The 21,365-nt window shown below is 59.1% G+C and overlaps 1 protein-coding gene across 1 annotated transcript in view; it reads right to left on the bottom strand.

Moving 5' to 3' along the window:
* The window catches only part of PPP1R12B (protein phosphatase 1 regulatory subunit 12B), a 63,541-nt gene that overhangs the window by 24,777 nt on the left and 17,399 nt on the right, over positions 1-21,365 (bottom strand). Inside the window, 12 exon segments of the mRNA XM_070401407.1 lie at positions 167-208; positions 998-1,110; positions 1,210-1,378; positions 1,669-1,869; positions 2,153-2,243; positions 11,964-12,143; positions 17,155-17,280; positions 18,107-18,189; positions 18,690-18,890; positions 19,364-19,476; positions 20,163-20,299; positions 20,871-20,950. Of these exon segments, the coding sequence (XP_070257508.1) occupies positions 167-208; positions 998-1,110; positions 1,210-1,378; positions 1,669-1,869; positions 2,153-2,243; positions 11,964-12,143; positions 17,155-17,280; positions 18,107-18,189; positions 18,690-18,890; positions 19,364-19,476; positions 20,163-20,299; positions 20,871-20,950 (1,536 nt within the window).

The following is a 21,365-nucleotide window of genomic DNA, read 5'->3' on the forward strand; positions in this document are numbered from 1 at the left end:
CGCAGGAGGCGGGAAGCGGAGGAGACTGTTCACGGGCATCACAGCACCGACCCTGCCTGCGCCCGAGGACGCTCTCTCTCCCTCGCCCTCGGCCGGCTCTGCTGGCCTCCTGCGTGAGGTGTGGGTGTGAGCAGGCCCGGTGACACCCTCGGTGGCTGTCACTTACCCTCGCTTCCTTCACCTCTTCAGAGCCATCAGCTTCCTCCTCCTGAAAAGGAAAGAGTAGAAAACAAGAGGGTGACCGTTAGACGCCTTGGGAGCAGGAGGGTCAGCCCTCAATGACCCGACACACGGCCTGGGGGGACGGACAGCTTGTGACGTCCTGCTGCCACAGCTGGGAAGAACTCTGAGACCACAGGCCTCATCTCCCGTCGACAGTCAGCCCACAGCCCCCGGCTGTGAGCATCTCCCTAGAGCACAGTTCCACAGATGACACTGCCCTTTCTTCCTCACTGAACGGCTCAGCTAATTTCAAAGGAGTTGTTGGGAACCAGGGTTCTGACTCTTAAAACCCCAGTGATGGAGTGGGGGGGAGGGGGAGGAGTGAGAGGGGGGCAACTTAAAGCTCCGGACGGGGTCTGCAGCCAGCGGCACAGGGCGCTGTTCTGTGTTTTTTCCTGCCTCAACATGTTTTTTTATGATCCCTTCCTTTTTCCTCCAAAAGATCGAGGCTGAGCCGGAGGGACTGGTTACTTCCCGTGGTGCCATCCCTGCGAGGAGGTCCGGGCGGCACAGCTCTGGGGCCCGGGGAGGACACCGAGGGCTGGGCTAGCTTCCAGGTTGCAAACAGTGGTTTTCACGCATCACCCGTTGTGACTGAGTACCTACTATGTGCCCAGCGCTGCTCCAGGCACTCGGCCCCCAGGAACACCCTCACGAGTCCCACACGAGTTCCCTCTCCTTTCTGTCCCACAGACACTTCCTGCCACCTGCACCTTGGGGCCATGGGTGGGCCTCTGACCTCAGCATGGAGGGTGACCAGGTGCTGTCCACTTACGTCCTTCGTCCAGAAGCTGATGCCCGTGCCCCTCCGCCGCTCCCGGGGCCGCCTCCGCTCCCGGACGGACAGCCCACCGGCGCACGGGTCGTCCACACCTGCCTCTTCGCTCTCTGCAGGGGAGAGAGGAGTGAGCACCAGGACCCAGGGTGCGGCCCGAGGACGCTGTCGGGAAACTCCCCGGAGGCTGCATTTCCGGGAGCTCTACGCACCATCTCTGTCCATGTCCTTGGCCTCTGAGCTCTCGGCGTCGGGGGCTGCCGGCCCGCTCGTCCGCAGCAGGTGGGAGCTGGTGTAGAGGGTGGGTCTTGAGGTGGTCGGGGACACGGCGGTGGTGGGCTTGTCTGGCTGAGCTGCACCCCTCAGGCGACGGCACGCAGGCTGGGGGCCAGCCACAGGGAGATGTTAGAGTCCAGCCCCACCAAAGGGCATGCACAGCGGGCTTGCTGAGATGGGCTTTTCTACACCAAGAGGGTCACCAGTAGTAGATGCTCAGGAAGTAGCTAAAGCTAGTTGATTGCCGGAAAGGAGATAGTGATGGCCTGGCCGCGGGCACAGGCAGCCCTGATGCTGGAGAAAACCCCCAACTTTGGAATGAAATAGAAGGACAAGGGCCTCAGGATGAAGCTCCACCCACCCGCCAGCACAGGCCTGCGGCCTCACGAGCTCACCTCTTCCTCCTGACCCCGGCCCCAGGGCTGGCGGCCTTCCCCGGTGTCCTTGGCGGGGAGTGTGGACGTCTCATGCCTCTCGGCGCGGCCTTCCAGCCCTTCGGTACCCAGCTTCTGGCCGGGCTGGTCCTGAGCCTGCCGCTCCGCCCGAGACCGGCTGAAGGTCCTCTCTGCCTCCTGCAGGTCTGTCAGGGTCACTCCCTGGGGAGAGAGGACAGATCAGAGAGGGGCCAGCCTGACCAGGCCCCACATCCCAGCTCCGAATGAGGCCCTCAGCACGGACCATCTCCAGCAACACGGACTTAAAGTCAACCCTGAGTGTGCAGAGCCCTGTCCCCGAGGGCGGCCGAGCCTCGCTGCCCCTCATTGCCAGGTAGCAGCGCTGCATGGTCAGTGACAGCCCTGCACTCACCAGTCCCTAGTGGGGGCCTGGGGCCGCCAATGGACAGGAAAGGACCAAGGACAGAACGGAGGCCACGCCCACCTGCGTTGACCTCCGGGTCTGCCGGGCTTGCCTGGAGCGTGCTTTCCGCAGAGACTCGGCCTCCTCGTCACGGACGGGCGTCAGATACGACCTGCGGAGGGATGGACACAGAGGGTCTGCCCAGCCCGCCCTCAGGAAGACGACGTGTCCGCACCCTCAAGTGGGTCCCACCTGCAAAGAGCGAAGGCGGGAGCCGGCAGAGGCTGTGGGGAAACCGGGCACAAAGCAGCACTGAGTCCTTGGGACTCGCTCTTTTTAGTTCAGGGCTCTCCACCCACGTCCCGTGAGAGACTGCAGCGACTCCCACCGCGACGGCCAGCTCTGCAGCGACGGCTGGGCGAGCCGGGAGGAGGGTCTCCTCGCCTGTTCTGTGGGGACGTGTGTAAGATTGGGGTCTGTCCTCCTCACTCACTGAGAGTTCACCAGTGAAGCATCTGAAAAGGTTTGAGAGGGGCTCCATTTCTTGACTGCACTGAGGCCTATTCACATTTCTGTTTGGTGACTGATCACAAAACGGGCAGAGGATTAAATAGACCTTCATCCAAAGAAGATGTACAGATGCCCACAGGGACGGTGCTAAAGGCCACTCGCCACCAGGGAAATGCAAATCAAACCACAGTGAGGTGCCACCTCACGCCTGTCAGAATGGTGCCATCAGTAAATCAACAGCAACAAGTGCTGGCAAGGACGTGGAGAAAAGGGGACCCTGTGTGCTGCTGGTGGGAATGCAGACTGGTGCAGCCTCTGTGGAAAAAATACGGACTTTCCTCAAAAAATTAAAAACAGAACTGCCTTTGGACCCTGCAATCCCACTTCTAGGCATTTATCCGAAGGAAACAAAAGCACTAAAGACGGGGCACAGACACAGTGAGGCATTGCTCAGCCGTAAAGAGAAGGAAACCCTGCCGTTTGCAACGTGGAGGGACCTGAGGGATCGGCTAGTGACACCGTCAGACAGAGACGAGTCGTCCATGTCACCTTCCATGGAATCTAGACGCCCCAAGCGCAGACACAGAGAGCAGAGCGGTGGGTGCCAGAGGCAGGTGGCGAGTGGGCACTGTGGGTGCAGGGGGTCAGAAGGCCCAGGCGTCCAGCTTTCACCGAGGCCAGTCCTGGGGCAGCACCCAGGGTGGTAGCTGCACTGAGGATGGGACAGGCGCAGAGGCCAGCAGACCCTAAGCGTCCCCACAGAAGGGAGCGCTGCCCTGTGTGGCGAGGGGTTCCCCGCAGCGAGGCCCAGGCACCAGGTTCTGCAGTCGGCTTGTCCTCCACGGGGGCCGCTCCTCCGGGAGACACACTCCAGCAGGCCTGGCACCTGCCGTCCAGCGCGACGGTCACTGTCACTCACACGCAGCCGGTGGGATGGAGAAGCTTGGCTTTACATTAATTTAAGCCTCAACAGCTCCACATGGCTACGCTCCCACACCGGACGGCATAGCCCGAGAACCCACTTAGACGACCCGAACCCCGGACCCATCTCGTCTCCCACGAACCACAGGCAGGCAGCCTGCCAGTGACGCTGAAAGCAGCTGATGCGACTCCTCAGGATACAGCCGCCCTTCCTGCCATGCTCCTCGGAGCCTCCACACTGTCACAGGTTGAGGAGGCGGTGCTGGCTCCCACCTGAGACACTTACAGGGGCAGCACCAGACCAGCTGCCTCCCCCGGGACCCCCACTTCCTTCTGCCTCGACCACAGACTGTACCTCCTTGCGCAGGCCTGCATGGCGGTGGGAAGGTCGAAGATGTGGGGGTGGACGGCCAGAGAGGTGCGTGGCTGTGGGGAAGATGCAGCCTCGGCACCCACTCCCTGGGCACCGATTGCTGGCGGCTGCCACCCAGCCGGACGCCAGGCCTGTGAGCGCGAAGCTGCCGCAGAGCAGGAGGAGTGGGGCGGGGGCCGGGGGGCAGGAAGGCAGATCCTGGGCTCAGCAGAGCCAGTGCCGGTAACAGTTCCCAAACACACTGCATGAGATGCTATTTCATCACTGTCCGATCAATACTCCCGTCCGCAAGGAAGGCGGGGCGCGCAGGGAGGAAGACGCAGGACGCAGCTCAGGGAGGAGTCCTGGACACGGTTCCACCTGCCCTTGGGCGACCCTCAGGCTGCCCGTCCCCGTGGGCCATGGGGGCAGATCCTGCCTCGCTGGCGACTGAGTGGTGAGGGCGGGTCAGAAAGAAACAGCACAGAGTCAGCATTTCAGGCTGTGCAGGCCACTCAACACTCCTACTCGACACATAAACCAAAGGGCGAGGCCCCGCGCCACAGAGCTACGGAGAAAGCCTGCGGACCCTGCTCTGGGCTCAGCAGCACGCCACAGCTCAGGGGACCCTGCCCTGTACAGACCGGGAGTCTGGCGTGTCTGTGACGACCTAGAAAGTACTGTGTCATCCTGAATTCGTGTCCTTCTGAATGTTTGCGCCATTAAAACACTCCAGCCTCAAGTGCCAAAGCCACTGCCACCGACGGCACGGCCTTCGTTATGTAGGTCACGTACAGTTAGTTCTGGACCAGCCATGGCAGACTCCAGCCCCCAAAGGCCAGCGAGAGCTGATTAATTTCACCCCCACAGGCTGGACCAGCTGGGCCAGCCAACTGCCCTGCACTGATCACTGACCACAGCCAGGCCAGGTCAGACTCAGCACCAGCGCTAGTTTGTTTGTTTGTTTGAAACAAGGAAGTCCTGGAAATAACCCAAATCTCAAACAGTACGGAGAATAGTTAAGTAAATGATGGAAAATCCATTATAGAATACTATGCAGACATTACAAGACAAAATGAAACCAAAAGATACCCAAGTTGGGAAATATTAGTATCCTGAATATGTAAAGAACTTACGGCAATTTAAAAAAGAGTAAAAAAACCCAACTGAAAAAAACCAGCAAAGCACAATCAGGAAATTCACAAAATCGGAAACTCCGAAGCCTGTGAACTAAGAGAAAACGCTCGTTTCCACTAATGATCGTGAAATGCACACTAAGACGGGCGGGACGACTTCGCCTTCCTTAGACTCACAAACACTGACACTGTCCACGTGCCGGGAAAGAGCGGGACTGGCCCCACAGGCCCCGTGGGGGTGGGGTGGGGCACTTGTTTGCTTCCTTGGACAACTTTGAACTTAGGCTGGACCTTGTGCAGCTAAAACTTTTAACTGTAACAACGATGTTAATGACAGAGCACTGACCAGACAGTATGAGACATGAGACACACATGGCATCCTAGCGGGTGAGACGCTGCAGGCTGTGCTCAGCCTAAGGGAGGGAGCCCAGGGAAAAGGCGGCGGGCGGCGCCTCCGGTTGTGAAGAAGGCAAGGCACACGGAGGGGTGAGAAGCGTCCAGGCCGGGGAACCTCTCCTGAACACTCACCTCCTTCGCAGTCAGGTGACAGCTGTCCCCTCCCCAGAGCAGCGCTCTGTCCCCGACTCGGCTGTTCCAGGGTCCCTCCCAGCCGGGCCCCCTCGCCCCTCCGAGAGGCCTCTGAAACAGCTTATTATCTTCCCGCCCACACCCCACCCCGGGTGACTCACATTCCTGTAATTAAGACTCAGTGGCACGTTCTAAGTCAAGTTTTCCTGGGGTGTAATTTACACACAGCAAACTTGCCCTTTTTAGACGAGGAAATGAGGGAAGGAAAATAGTGCCCAGAAGTGGCTGTGGCCACAGCTCCCAGCAGCCAAGCTCCGAGCGGCGGAGACAGGGACGGGGACACTGACCCCGTGGAGGGAAGGGCCTGTGAAGACTCGGGAGGCCTGGGACCGACACAGAAGGGGTTCACAGAAGAAAGAGGCGGAAGGGACACAAACAGAAAGGACAGTGAGCTGGAGAAGAAGGTGTCACGGCCCCGGGAGAAGCCTCACAGGAAGAAGCGCCCCGCAGTGCGCAGTGCGGGACCTTCACTCTGCCCCCGAACACCTCACCTGTGCACGAGCCACAGGCCCCACAGGCGCCCCTCTGCCGCCATCTGCTGGACACACGGGCACTGCACAGGCGAGACCACGGCCCGCAGCAGCGTTTATTCAGCAGCCTGTGTAGGCTCCGGTGAAGAAACACAGTCAAGGCGCACCCGCAGGAAGCTCCCGTGTGCATTAGTCACGCCATCCAAGAGCAGAGCAGCAGCAGCACCCGGGGGGCCCTGGTGCAGGGGGCGGGGTGCGGGGTCTCGTGTGCACAGGACCGTGCTCAGCAGAGGGTGACAGGCCTCGGTGTGGCCAGAGGGCCCCGTAACCATGCCCAGGCTTTCTCCCTGGTGCGCAGCTGCAGACACAGGGGGTGGGGTGGGGGGTGAGCTCCAGCCTCAGAGCCGTGGGCTGGGATGACCCAGCAGGACTGTGAATTCTGCCTGGAAATTCGTCCTCGGAACGTCCAACCCCAGTCAGAGAGCGTCCATCGCACACGCATGGGAAACACTCACCTCCACTCTCCCGTACGGCAGTCCGCGGTAAGCAGGCGGCTTGCACTCAGACCCAGCGCCGGCCTCTCGCCGACAGCTCCCTGCCGCACCCGGAGCCGGCCTTCCTCCTCCTGCACCAGCGTCTCCGTCCTGCCCTGACTACCCAGCAACCTCCTGCCCAAGCACCTTCATTACTCAGCACACGTCATCAGGTAACATAAACGGCAGGTGATACAGCCGCCCCGTGCACTGCCGTCTGACGTTCGGGCCACATGACCGACCCCGTCTCCTCCTACGGAGAAGCACTGAGGCCCTGACCCCCTGGGGCGCTCCAGTCGGGCACATGTTCAGGCTCCGGAGCAGCTCCACACCGTTCTGGCTGGCGACCTGTTCTTGCCCCTGCTCCTCCGCCCTCCCCAGCCGCACCCCCACCCCCCCGACCCACACATCTGCAACCAAACCGCTTCCCCAAGGACCATCAGGAAGAACCAAGGACCGAGCAGAAACAGTACCTGGATGTCACGCTCTAAGCAGAGCCCGGCGGCAGCTCGGCTCAGCCCAAGGGGCGAGGCGTCCCAGTCCCTCCCCGGAGCACAGAGGCCACCCTCCTGCCCTCAGGTTTCCTGACAACCAGGCTCCTTCCTTGGCTGCACCTGGGCAGGAGCTCGCCCAGGGCCCGATCAGCAAACAGGGGCCGCCTGGCTGTCCTTCCCCAGGAGCACAGCCTGCTGATGGGCTGTCACAGCGACTGCCCTGTGCCACACCGGGCACCGACTGGGGAGGGCTGAGTGAGGGCACACAACTCCCGTCCCTCCGGTGCTGCCACACTCACACTCTGAAAAAAGAATCGCCTTATCAGAGGAGACTAACCATAAACAGGGCCTGATAAGGACCCTGAGCAGCAGGGGTCAGGTGACTGCTCGCTCCCTGAGGTGCTGGGAGCAGGGACAGAGCCAGAAGCTGGAGACACGGGGTCTGGCCTCCCTCTGGACGCGGGAGTCCTGTGCAGGGGGACACTTGTAAGCCCCCACACCTGAATGTTGGCCGGTGGGAGGACCTGTGTGACGAACGCACCGTGTTGGGGAAATGAGGTGAGTGCCTGTCTCAATAGCTGTGCTGAGCAACAGAAATCTGGGAAAAGATGACAGACTTTTAGCCAAGACCTTGCACCTCACTGTAGTGACCCAGCTGGCATCGCCTTGGCCCTATCTCCTGGGTCCCGGGCAGCAGAGTCACCAACCGCTGTGCTGCGATGCATCCATACACCACGGAGCGCACTCAATGGTTTGTTCAGTAAATTCATGTGGTGCAATCGTCACACAATCCATTTTCAATCGTGTTCTTCACCCCGATGCACCAGCAGTCACTCCCGCCTCCTGTCTTAGACTCAGGCCCACAGGACATCTCTACGGACAGAACGTCGTCACTGCAGCCACAGCGCACACAGCTCCCCTCATCACCTCACCTGACAGTGACTTATTTGGACACGTTGTGTTCTGTGTGGCCACATGCATGCAGGGAGGGCAACCACAAGCCTTCCTGAGATGTCAGCCGGGGAAACGCCCCCGAGCACTGGCACCACCGCTGGGCACCGCGAGTACACGGCTACATGACAGCAGAGCCCGGCCACACCCCCCGCAGGAACCACACGCACCCTCTACACAGCCGATAGGCCCCTGGTGACGAGTCACATGACAACCAGACCCCAGAAGGGGAACACGGCAGAAAATGCACTGACGGCTGCTAACCACCCCCCCCGCCCCCGCCCGGCACCCCGCAACCTCCGCGCAGGAAGGATGATTCCGTGGCCAGTGGGCAGTGCTGCAGTCTCTCAGGGCAGAAGAGACTGGAGGGCCTCTCTTCGGAGCCCTTTATGAACTGACAACTGCCTGTCTTTAGCCCGGGGACAGAGAGGAGTCAAATGGCTTTTAAAAACCATGACTCAAGGTTTCACGGCTTCCATTCCCAACCTTCCCAGGACGAGGCCGTTACTCTGCTGACACGTCATCCCAGCGGGAATGAGCACGGAACTCAGAGACCCCCGGCCCCGAGAAGGCCGCCACGTGGTGTGTGGGACTCGAGCCAGGCCTGGCCGAATCCCACCCCGCAAAGCGGAGGCGCAGGGGGGCTGTTTGGGGCAAGAAAAACCATTCACCTTCTTGTGCAGAAAACCTGTGGGCCGTTTCCATGAAGAAAGGAAAGGGCACCCATAAAAAGGAAGAGAGAGGACTCAGGGAGGGGGGGGGGCGGGGGGGGAGCCGGCAGAGCAGCAGCAGAGGGAGAGGGTCAGAGGCTGCACTCAGAGTCTAATATTAGCCCCAGGGCTGTTTACGCTTTGTTGCTAAGGAAAACTTGGAGCTTTGGAAAACGAGGCCAGTCCACTGTGACAGCTGCCACCTGGCTGCTCCCCGTCCCGCAGGGCTCTGCCAGCCGCCCGCCCTCTCAGAGGGCCCCTCTCTCAGATGGCTGCTGCTCTGGGAGCCTGGACAGGGTGCGTGGCAGGAATTTCAGTGCCTGGGGCCCAAGGCCACCAACCCAAACCCTCATCCTTAACCCCTACAGTGCCGGGAGCGCGATTACGCTCCTCCTGTCTTTCGCCAAAAGTGCCGGGAGCGCTATCAAAGCTTCGAAATGGCATCCAGTTCTAAGTCTGCTTTTATTAGTGATGATGTTATTGCTAAATATGTCAATGTAGTAAAGGTTTCCTTAAGTTTTTGAATATGTAACTTCATTTACTTGCGATTCATAATTTTTTTTCTAAACTGCTATAAAATCAGCAAAAATGCCTTGGCAATTTTAGCAGAGTTCCTAGGATACTGGTTGGCACGCAAAGGGTTAAATCTCGAGGAGGAAATGGTTGGTGAGCTCCGTGAGGAGGAAGAGGTGTGACAAGGGCCATCACTCCACCCCACAGGCCTAACTCCCACCCCTCCATCATGTGACGAGGAGGCATGAGCCCACGCGAGCTTTTCCGGGTGAAAAAGGGACTTTGTAAATCCAAACTGTGCCCTTCTTTAGAGAGAGGACTGTTGTACAAGCCCTGCCCTGAGCTTCTGCAGCAAAATCATAGGTGACCCAGAACCCTGCAAACCTCGCGTCTGGATGGACTGTGTTTACTCCTCAGGGCCGACGGTCGCTCAGACTCACGTCACGAGAGACCTGTCCCTAGTGCATTGTTCGCGACTCCTTCTGCACCCACCCATCACAGTGGTCACACTTTATCACTCTGCATTTGGGGAATGCAGGAGGAAAGAGAAAATACAAGTTGCCCACATCCCTCAGAACAGCCCAGGGCTGCCACTCCCATGCTGGCCCTGTGGTGTTCCAGGCACCCCTTTGGCTCTGGCTCCGCCCATTAGTGGCCCAGCTGCAGCTCGCCCCCAGGGAAAGAATGGGGTGCACAGGGAGGCTGGTCGCTGGCCACCAGGTGTGCACACCCACTGGCCGCTGGAACACAGGTTCTCGGAGAAGCAGCCAGTTGTGCAGGTCACCGTCAGACCCGCCCAGCCTGCCTGCTCCAGTCATCACCTCTGAGAGACCTGTCCACAGGCCAGTTTTAAAGCCCAATTTATCCCAAAGGCTATTCATGCTTCCAACTGGACTTGTGCGCCAGGCCTCGCCGCGACCCCCAGCGTGAGCTCCCCCAGACGGCACCCGCCAGCTCTTTCAGAAGGAAACGTTAGCTGTTTTCAAAACATGTGATTTTTTTCCCTTTCATGTTTGTCTAGAGGGAGAAATTAAACAGCTTTAATTCTGTAACAGCTTAAATGATATGTCTGATTGGATGAACTCAAACGAGCTGACACACCCGGGTCCCCGCAGCTGGGAGAGAAGCTCAGTTCCCGGCAGGGCACCCGTCTGCGAGGCAGGCTCCCGCCTTGCTCCCCGTAGTCTCCACTGCACACCCAGTGGAACCTGCCTTGGTGTCCGTGATAAAACAGAACGACTCCACAGATGCAGGAACTTGGAAAATGCTGCAAATTCTACCCCTGCACTCCTTCCACATCAAGAGGACCGACCGACAGCTCTGAGTCGCCCGTTAAACTTGTGTGACCGACTTTCACACATTTATCTGGCGCAAAAACGCTTTTTCCTTCATCTAATCTATTTCACACAAGGCCTGCTCAGGTGTCCTGAGCGCGGCCCCTGAACTTCCTGTTCCTAGACCCGCCCCCAGCATCACTCACTGGAAGGGGAGCTGCCTCTCCCAGACGCCTGCTCAGTCTCCTTCGATGGGGTGAAGGTGAGCGCTGAGGTCTGGGGTTTCTTTCTGGAACAAGTGCGTTCGCACACTGACTGGTGGCGGCTGCACAGATCCGTGCACACACTGGAAACCGCTGAGCTGTGCACGTCAGGGGTAAATTGCATGGTACGTGAACTGTGTCTATAAAGCTGTCAACACGGCTCCTCCAGGCGCCCCGTGGAGCTGGCTGTGGAGCTGGCTGTGAGCCGGCTACACCGTCCGCTCCCTGCCTATCCCCAGCGCTCCAGGCCTCGGCAGTACCATCCACTTCCTTCCCACCCGGTGCTGACCGCACCTTCTGCCTGGATGCTCGTCCTGCCTCCGCCTGGCCTCGCCCTGAGCACTGCCTCTCAGGCACTGCCCCCTGGTCCCCAGAATTCTCCAGCTTAGTTAGCACCCCTCCCGTTTCTTCTCATGACGGGTTTCAGAGCTGCCTTTATGACAAATACCCAGACACCTGGACTGGTTGTGTCTCGTCGGAAAGAGTCTCTGGCTTGTTCACAAAATAAAATCTTCCTCTGATACGCACTCATTTTCTAGTCTGAAGACAGGGATGACCGGGGCCTCAGTTTAGGTTTAGGTGGGTCTGAAACTCCCAAGTGGAGCGCCCCCCTCGAGGGGAGACTGGCCGTCCTCCTGGTCATATCTCCCCAGGACCCTGAGTCCCGACCCCGCTCCCTCCTACCTTACATCTCCCCGTGTCGGTGAGACCACTCTCCAGGCAGAGACACCGCAGAACCTGACACGCAGCACAGTCAGCATCCTGCTGTCACCAATTCCTGCTCAGGGATTCCTCTCCAATGAATCAAAACTTTACATCCCCTCGATTTCTGAGCCTTTGATGCCCTTACTGCCTTTCTTAGCCGCCAGAGGTCCCTGTGGACGACCCTGAGCAGAGCAGCAGGTCCCTCTCGGGTCAGGCTATCCATCACAGAGTGGGACACTGTCTGCCACGACCTCACAGACAGACAGACAGAAGGGGAGAGCTGTCTCCCTGACAGAACAGGCGTCTCTCTTAAACAGTCAGAAACAATGCAGATCTCCACCGAAAACCTCCTGGCAAATCCAAAACCCAAACTGTAATGGAAAGGCCTGCTTTCATCAACGTGTGAGACTGGGAAGACGTCCCACTGCCCCCCTCCCCCCAGGAGAACCCAATGAGCCCAGCCGTGACGCACCTCCGTCTATCCCTGGCTTCCACGGAGGAGTCCGGCCCAGGCGTGGACAGCAGAGGCGCACTGGTGACGCCGTTGGCAGTGCTGGGCGGGGGGCGGTTGGTGATCACACACAGAGGGGTGCTCGAGGAGACGCTGTCTGCTTTCTCCGCTGTGGAGTCGGCCGGGGACCTGTGAGAAGCCCTGAAACCAGAGGGATAGCAGAGGACGTTCAGGCGCGGGCGCCACCAGCAGAGCCGGCGCGAGACAGGCCGTGCGGAGCAGCTTCTTGCTCGGATCCTGTCTGCTGCTGCTGTTTAACTCTGAGCCCTTGGGTCTGAGGACGGTGTGAGCAATTCAGTCGGACCGCCTCTGCGAGGAGGGATGTTTTATGAAAATGTTTTCTTTGCTCGAGATTAAATTTTTTTAAAAACTTAGCTCTGGCAGCAGGCGAAGCGGAGCCTGGGCAGGAGCTTTAATGACCCCGCACACCGCCTGGTCCCTACGCGCAGAGGCGGCCGCTCCACCCCTGGACACGACTCTGCGGTCCTCACTCATCTCCTCCAGCCCCGCACCCCTCAGCCTGGACGGGGAAGTCCCCTCGGCTGTGCAGAGACACCTGCTGCCTCTGCCCGAGCCCCCAGCCTGGACGGGGACCACGCCGGGGGCTGTGCTAACTGCAGCCCCAGGACAGTCACCCTCCCTCCCCCAGCTAGCAGCTGCGCTCTTTCCAGGAGCCAAGTGCCTGCCTGCCTGTCCACAACTGCACTGAGAATCAGAACAAAACGAGCAGGGCTCAAGGTGCACAGCCTGCAATTACCGTCATTTACACAAAACAAGATCTTTGTTTCTCAGCAAAGAGCGAGTCCAACCACCGGCTCTCCCCCCAAAAAGCCGCCAGTGGTGATATCACAGCTCGTTGCTGGGGTAACGGATCCAAAACGGACTCTCCCAGAGACAGAAAAAGCAGGAGCATCAGGGCTGCTAAAGGGCCGTTCTGTTTGCACCTCCTCACGATGACCAGGGATGCTTACGAGCAGCTGGAAGCTCACTTTCCAACGGCCACATGATCAGAACAAGCGCAAAACAAATCATCAGACCCTAAGGTCTCACACGGCTCCTCGACACAGACACAGAGCAGACAGCTCTCAAGTGGGACCAGAAGACACAGGCAGCATTCAGAGGCAAGCAAGCCCTCCGGCCTCGAGATGTCGACAGAAGGGCCAGTGAAGTCACACTGACCCAAACCTGACCTGCAGGCTTCCTTGGATCAGTACCGTGTGGTTCCCCTGCAGCCCATGCTGCAGAGATGGCCAGGACTTGCGGCTACTGTGATTTCACGAGCTCGCGAGAGCTGAGAGAGAGGACCAGAGGCCTCAGGCAACGGGGGCTGCATCTCTGCCAACGTAAGCTTTCTGATCGTCAGCTGTAAAATGGGGGTCATGGACCTTCACACGAAGGGTCTGTGACACTTCAGTGAAACACTGTGTGCAGACACCTAGGATGGGCCCAGGATAAGAACTCCACGGAAACAGACAGTGCAGCAGACAGGACCCTGACACGGACAGACTGGGCGCAGACCGCGTGGCCCCGCCGCGCTGTGACCTGGCGGACGAGTGGGCTTTGGAGTCTGGTCCTCCTCTATAAAGCGAGACGACCCTTTCATGCACTGGAGGGCTCTTCACAGACGACAGTGACCCCTGTGGCTGTGGTGGCTAGTGCCTCGCCCTGTCCACTGTCCTCTCCCCCCAACCAACAGAGCCTGGGAGGAGTGAGGGCAGCAAGGTGCCGCTTAAAAACCCACACTTTCCCACGTCTCCCCGAGCTTCAGTCTCTTCCTCGGCGAGGACAGTGCTTACGATGCCTGTACAAGCGCGTCACTGCGACGACCGCTAAACGTCTCCATGACGACGCAGGGCTGTTCTAAATCCATCATAAGCCCACCCTCCTGGCAAACAGCTGGTCCCACTGGTTTTAGGGGGAAGCTGGTCACTAACGATGCCCGTCACGCACCAGCGGCGTGTCCTGAGCAGCCACGCCACCAACATCCCCCTTGTCCTGTGTCGCGGCTGGAGAAGCAAGACCCCAGAAAGGAGTCCCTTTGCCAGACCCGAAGTGAACAGGGTCCTGACTACAGGGGACTGCGCCCCAGGCACAGCCACACTGAGGTTCTCTGTGCTCTCAGTGACCTGTCCGCTGCCCTCAGACGGCCCAGAACCCAGGATGCCCCCCGCTTCCCTCCCCCCCGCCCCCCTGGAACCGAGTTCAGACCACACACACCTCCCCTTCCTGCGGAGCTCCCAGCAACACTGGCTGGCTGGGATGTTCGGGAGGCTGCAGGCCTTTTGCAACAAGAGCTAGCGCTCCTGTCTGGGGTGTGCCACCTTCCAGGAAGGTGCGTGGAAGAGCCCCTCCTAAGAACTGAAGTCACAGGAAGCGGGGGTTTGGTGTGAGATTTACCACATGTGGGGCCCTTAGCTGCAGCCACGACTGGTAGGTGATGAGGTGGAAGCAGTCAGTCCGTGGGTGCCGAGCCCCAGCACAGAGCACACAGTGGCGACTGTTCAACATGCTGCTGGCTGACAGGTGACGTCACAGCAAAGGCAGCCTCACCGAGGGACGGCCCTGTCGCAGTTCACGCAGCTTCTGAGGGACAGGCCTCTTTGGCCCACGTCTCTCACGCATCCAGAGGTGTCCGCTGTGATGACGTGACCGAGTGGCTCCAGAAGCCTTACCTGCGGTGGGCGCAGGTGCGCAGCGTCCGCACTGCCAGGCGCGGGGCAAGGAGAAGCGGTGCCACCTGCTGCCCGACAGGTGCGGAGCCAGGTAACGGGCGAGGCAGCAGGAGATGAACTGCAATTGGCTGAAAGGAGGGACGTGTGGGGCCACTACTGTACCAAGGGAAGCACTGAAAAACACACACATCACGTTCCTCAGGACAAGCCACCCCCCGGCCCAGCACCTCCTCCCCTCACCAGAGGAAGGAGGACAGAGGGCACGGCTCGGGGGAAGGAAGACGAGCCAGCGCTGGCCACTGGCAGCAAGCAGGGCCTGCCAGTCACCCAAGGAGGGAGGAACGTGGAGGACAGGCCATGTGCAGCCAGAGAGAGAACATGGTAGGGGGAGGCCCAAAAGGGAAATCATAGAAAGAGAGTCGTTTTGTTAGAAAACCCAATTCTCAACCCCCCGAGGCCACAGGTCATGCACCCACCCCGTCCGCCTGTTACGGAAGCAGCTCCGAGAGGCTGAGTGAGACCAGAGCCTGGAGAGCGGGAGCAGAGGTTTCAGACGAGAGAGGGGGCAGCCTCCAGAAGCTGTGGACCAAGTCCCTCTGGGTGGGCTCAAAGTCGTGAGTCTAGAAACCGACTGTGTGGGCGACACCAGGCAGGTTCTGTTTCTGCTGAACGTGAGCGACAGCCACTCGATGGCGGCAATGACCTGGCTACATCTAGAACCTTCCTTCCGTGGCAGTAATGAGACTAGGGGGCGACCGCACGAAGCTCCTGAACACAAGATGCGCTTTCTGCCATAAGGCCAGCGACTCGAGCCGGAAGATGCTGAGCTCGGTATGGCCGGGACCGCGTCTGCTCTCGCCTGCTCTTCCAACAGAGATGCTGCAAGATTCCTCACTTTTTTTTTTTTTTTTTTTTAATATATTTTTATTGATTTTTTACAGAGCGGAAGGGAGAGGGATAGAGAGTTAGAAACATCAATTAGAGAGAAACATCGATCAGCTGCCCCCTGCACATCTCCCACTGGGGATGTGCCCGCAACCAAGGTACATGCCCTTGACCGGAATCGAACCTGGGACCTTTCAGTCCGCAGGCTGACGCTCTATCCACTGAGCCAAACCGGTTAGGGCAGATTCCTCACTTTTGAAAAGATCCTAAGATTTTGCAAAACCAAAATGGGCTTTCGGGTTGGAGGAGAAAAGCTTTGAAATCCCAATGGGAAGCACGTTCTAGGTCTTCTCTCAGCACGTGCTCACGGCAGGAAGCTGCCTCCCACCCCGAGGCACCCTTTCTCCTCCGCCACCGCTTGCCCTCTGACCTGGGTCAGACCCGTGCTGTCACTCAGCCTGGGCTGAGGACCTGGATCGTGAACACCAGCCCCCACGAATAACGACCGGCCGGGCGGTTACGGCAGCTTCCTCTCCCTGGGCCCACACTGTTCTCTCAGGACAGTCTCCTGGGAGCAGCGTAAGCAGCGATGACGGAGGACGTGTCTAGCTAGACTGACACCTCCGCCCTGAAGACAAAGAGGTGCGGCCTCGGGACGCTGGGGACAGGGCGTCTGTGGGAGGCAGCGCAGGGACCAGCACAGGCTGAGCCGCCTCGCAGGGTGTCTGAGCAGCGCTGCTCGTCTATAGCTCATGTCCTGACACTGCCCAGTGGACAAGAGTCTCCCAACCAAGCAGAAGTCTGACCCCGACATAGTGTCAGGTCAAAGCCTGCGTCTGGGTGCCCATCAATCACCTAAACCACCTGCTGGCGAGGGTCGCAGCACGCAGAGGCAGCCGAGGGTGTGGGTGGGAGAGAGAGATTCAGAGTAAGCAAGAGAATCAGATCTTATAGCTTATAGAAGCTATATAGAAGTAGACCTTATAGCTCGAGGGCTCTGGCAAAGGTGCTTTGCTGGCTAGCTGGTACAGGGCAGAGAAAATCATGGCAGAGAAAGAAATAGAGACGAGAAGGGGAGAAGCCCAGGTACCTTCTCTGCACCAAGCTTGCGAGTCTCACATCTGGATGGATCTGAGGGCCATTCAAGTCATAAAAAGAAAACAACAACTCAAGTCCCTCCATCAACAGGCTTCAACGTGAAACGTCTTTGCTGCCACACAAACCTGCCCTGACCCCACCCTCCCCACCTGCGGGTCCCCTCCTCCCTCACAACAACCGGAGATGAGCGAGGCTGTCGGTTACGGGGCAGCCGGCCGGGCCTGCTCAGAGCTCCGGGCGCTTCCGGGCGCCTTCACAGGACCCGGAGGGCAGAGTGTGAGTCCAGGCCTGTCCGTGGTGAGACTTTGGAATTCGCTTACTTTAATTCAGCTAAGAACATTAATTTTAATTTCAAATGAGTCACATGTTACTCCCACAAAGTCTACAGGAATTCATTTCCCGACTCATGTCTGTGGTGTTGGCCTACAAATGTGCAGTTACGGCCACACACCTGTGGCCAGAGTGAGCAGCCGCCTCCCGCCCGCCGAGCCTGGTACCTTTTCAGGTAGGTGGACACGTAGGTGGAAGGGGCCGTGGTCTGCGGCGTCTCGCTCCCCTTGGCTTCATCCCTCCGCAGCTGCCGAGTGTACGAGCCACTTCTCACCAGGTTTACAGCCGATTCTCTGAGGCAGAAAGAAAACCAGAGCACAGTGGCGCCCACCGCCAGCTTCTGCCCGCAACCCGCACGCGAGGAAGGGCCTGAAGTGGCTGTGCGGCTGGAGCAGCAGGGTCGCCGCTCCGGCTGTGCTCCGTGCAGGGGGCGAGAGCCACGCCTGCTGCCTTCGCAACTTCAAAGCCGACCCACTCGGCCAGGCCCTGGGCCACGGCCTCTCCCCCTCTCCCAGTGAGGATTCTACTCCTCCGTTACCAGGCTTTGCAAACCTGTCCCCAGCAGGAGGCAGGGAAGGGGACCGAGGAGGAAGAGGTCGCAGGGAATGAGGAAAGAGCAGGGCCTGCAGCGGCCGCACTGGCATCCCCAGTGAAAGGTGCCCAGAGAGGCTGTGGCTCGGTTCTGACCACACGGGCACCTCCGGCCTTTGCTACAAGAGCTAAGTCTCCAGAGCCCCTCCCAGGCTCCCACGCAGCTGAGTCGCTGGGACTGTTGTTGGAATGGAGCTTCCAGTTCAGCGGGTCTGGGTGGGGCCCGAGTCTGCATCTCTGACACGTGCCCAGGTGATGCCCACACCTGAGAGAGGTTCTAGGGCAGGGTCCTCTCTGAGACTCAGTGGCACCTTCATTGTAACTGATGAGGAGGATGGAGATTTCACCTACTGACAAACTAGGAGCTGACCAATTCTGTGAAAGAGCAATCCTGCTAGTGCTGCCCTGGGGTGGCCAGGGCGAGGGGCGCGGGCACCTGGGAAGCCAGAGCCCCGGTCGCTGCAGCGCCCACCCTGGAGCCCGCCCAGAGGAGCCCTGTGCAGGCGGCTGCCTCAGCCTCGCAGTTACCTGTTCTCCTTCTCCTCAGCGTCGCTCGTGCTGCTGAGCCTCCGGGGCGCCAGGGAGCTGAGGTAGCTTCTGCTCTCCCTCTCCTGCAAGACGAGACGGTGCCCGCAGGGCAGGCGCACCACAGACACAGGATCAACCCTCGGATGCACAGCCCTTAGCACACCCACCACCTCATCCCAGCTCAGTCCCACGTGCAGCCGGAGATGTTACAAAGGGTAGCTCTCCAAGGCTCGTTCCCAAGGCCCCTCCATGTAAAACCCACACGCAGGGAAAGGATGCTGCTGGGGAAGCCAGGACGATGAGATACAGAGAAGAGCTGCACGAACCACGTGCGGCAGCTGAGACACAAGGCCTGCTCCGCCCGACACCAGCCCGAGCCGAGAGGGGCAGGGTTCCGAGGGCCAGGGCCAGGGGCTGGACCAACAGTGAGAGAGGGAGCCGTGCTCATCGTGGCCGTTGCCCACGAGCGGCCTGCGGAGCCAGCCTGACCACACGGAGGAGGAAGTGTGATGCTGAGCCTTTCCTCCGTGTGAGCTGCCTGAGCCGCAGCCCCTGGGAGCCGGCTGCCCCGGCCCAGGCGTACCTTGTCTCTGTTGTCCAGCAGAGCGGAGATTCGAGGGCTGGACGCCGAGCGGGAGAGGGCGGAGCCCCGGTCCCTCGCAGCCTCCCGGGTGTCGGCCACAGCACTCAATGTGTTGTGGCTGCCAGTCTTCCTAAGTCCCAGGCGCCATGAGGAAGGTGACTCGTCTTTGGGCTCTTCCAGCTTGTTAAAAAGGCTGGCGATCTACAAGGGGAGGAAAGAGAAAGAAAGGGCCGCTTGCCTCTGCGCCCTGGAGTCCAGGGAGGCCCACAGGCTCCCGGCCAGTGCCCTGCCCTCCCTCCTGACACCACGCTCCCCTTGAGGCTGCCTTTGTCCCTGAGCCAGAAAGAGCCTCAGACTCTCAACACACCTGCCCTGGGGCTGCTCTGACAAAGCAGACTCTCCTGTCTCCGGAGCTCAGACCCCCAAGATGAGGGGGCGTCTTTGAGCCAGGAGGGGGGTCCTCACCAGGAACTGCACCTGCCGGCACCTTGGCCTTGGCTCCCGCCTCCAGACTGAGAGGTGAATTACCATTGTTTCAAGGCACCCAGTCGCTACTTTGTTAGGGCGGCCATGTATCTTTATTGTTTTGCAAGAACGTATCCTTAAGGCCTTTCTCATTGTATGTTACTGCAGTCGGGGGAAACATAATATCCAAATTAATCCCCAATACTCACCCTCCTGGCTGAGGGGGCTGGTGTCTGAGCGGGGGCCAGTGTCTGCTCCAGGACGTGGCCCTTGCTTTCCGAGCTGGAATGGTTGACAACAGCCTCCGGCTTCCGATCTGTGGCTTAAGACACAGGAAGCACAAGTGCACGTGTGAAAATTCATCTTCGTGCATGTGCTTTCCTGCTAACAGAACAGGTTCACCCGTTACCCAGACCAGAGCTGGGCATGCTTGGCCTCAAACTCATGAAATCTCTAGCACAGGGGTCCTCAAACTTTTTAAACAGGGGGCCAGTTCACTGTCCGTTGGAGGGTCGGGCTATAGTTTAAAAAAAAACTATGAACAAATTCCTATGCACACTGCACATATCTTATCTTGAAGTAAAAAAACAAAACGGGAACAAATACAATATTTGTATTTGCATGTGGCCCGCGGGCCGTAGTTTGAGGACCCCTGCTCTAGCAGCTGCTGCCAGAAGAAAATAAACTCAGCTAACCCTGCATCGTGGGCCGAGCTCAGGGAACACAGACTCCCCTTCACGGGTTTCCCCGCTGGACGGACACAGGAGGCACCGACCAATGAGCTCCCCGAGACCCAGTGCCGGAGAGGTGGCTCCTCACACAGGGCTTCTCGGGCACCTGGTCCCGACTACAGGGCAGCTGCTCTAGCTCAGCTCACCGCCTCCACCGCTGCGTTCCCCCTGGCAAAGGGGCAGCTCGGCCCCTCTCCGCCCTGAGGACTCCTGCTCCGCCGGACAGCGCACGCCTCGCACTGGGACACACAGGGCCTGGCAGGGACACCCGCATTACCTGCCTCCTTCTCAGTCTCAGACTCGGACGCTTCATCTTCGCCCTCCTCCTCCGAGCTGGAGCTGCTGGACTCCTTGCTTTCTTCCTCTGTTTCGTGGGACTTGGGCGTCTCCTCCTCATACAGCATCTTCTCTTTGCTAAACCACAGAAGACAGTGTGAGTGTCATTCAGAAACGACAACTATGTAAGCGCACTCAGTGTCGGGGAGCGCATCGACGAGCCTGGGTCACAGCAACAGAAAGGCACTCGGACCCTCCTCTGAGCCTGCGCCCCGAGTCCTGGCCTGTTTGACACCTGAAGGTTACTGTTTGGCTGTGGAGTGTGACTTAGGAGCTCTAGCCATTCACACACAGAGAAAAGAGGCCATGGGCCTGGGTGCTGCCGGGCAGGCAAACAGAAATCATTTAACAAGTTACTCAGTGCTTATGACGCCAGGGAGCCTGCTGGCTCTGGAGTGGTGGTCCCTGAGCTCACAGAACAGCCCATCGGAGTGGTGGTTGGGACCTGGGACCCCTGAGCTGGGGACCAAGAAATGCTGCACAATGTGGATTCATTCCCCCACCCTCAGCGTCTCCCCACGTATCAACGCCCCTCCCCGCCCTCAAACGTTCCCACATGTTAAAAAGTCACTGGGCTAAAATCAAAGTTTTCTTATTGTGCAAATCCTCACACTAAGCGTGTCACCCCCACGGGCCCCCAACATCTTACTTCTTAAAGAGTCCACCCTGCAATCTGCTGTTCAGGTCCGACTCAATGAGCTTCTTCCGCGTCTCTTTTTCACTTCGAAGCTGCAAAGTCAGAAAAGCCAAGAGGCTGATCTTTGGTAAAAACCAGCAGAGATGAGAACTCGAAACAGCCCCGTCATCCTGAAGACAAGACCAACACCACAGGGGAGGAGAGAACCTGAGCAAACCGCGTTCCTTTTCCAGAACGCAGGGCTGTTTGTCATTTTACCTTCCAGCTGACTGAAGGTGTTCTTGTAATGAGTCAACTTTAACAGCCAGGGTTTCTGGGCTATTTCCTTCTAACAGGCTGCGGACAGTGCCGGAGGGAACATGCCCTCTCCAGAACACAGACCTGACTAGAGCCAGTGACTGAGCGGCCTGGCATGGACAGAGACTGTCCAACAGCTCTCAGCATCCCTCGGCTTCTCAGCATCCCCCGGGATCCTCTCAGCATCCCCTGGACCCTCTCAGCATCCCT

The sequence above is a fragment of the Myotis yumanensis genome, unplaced genomic scaffold (genome assembly GCF_028538775.1).
Source record: "Myotis yumanensis isolate MYYU_CA2020_CCGP unplaced genomic scaffold, mMyoYum1.0.hap1 SCAF_22, whole genome shotgun sequence".
Lineage (NCBI taxonomy): Eukaryota > Metazoa > Chordata > Mammalia > Chiroptera > Vespertilionidae > Myotis > Myotis yumanensis.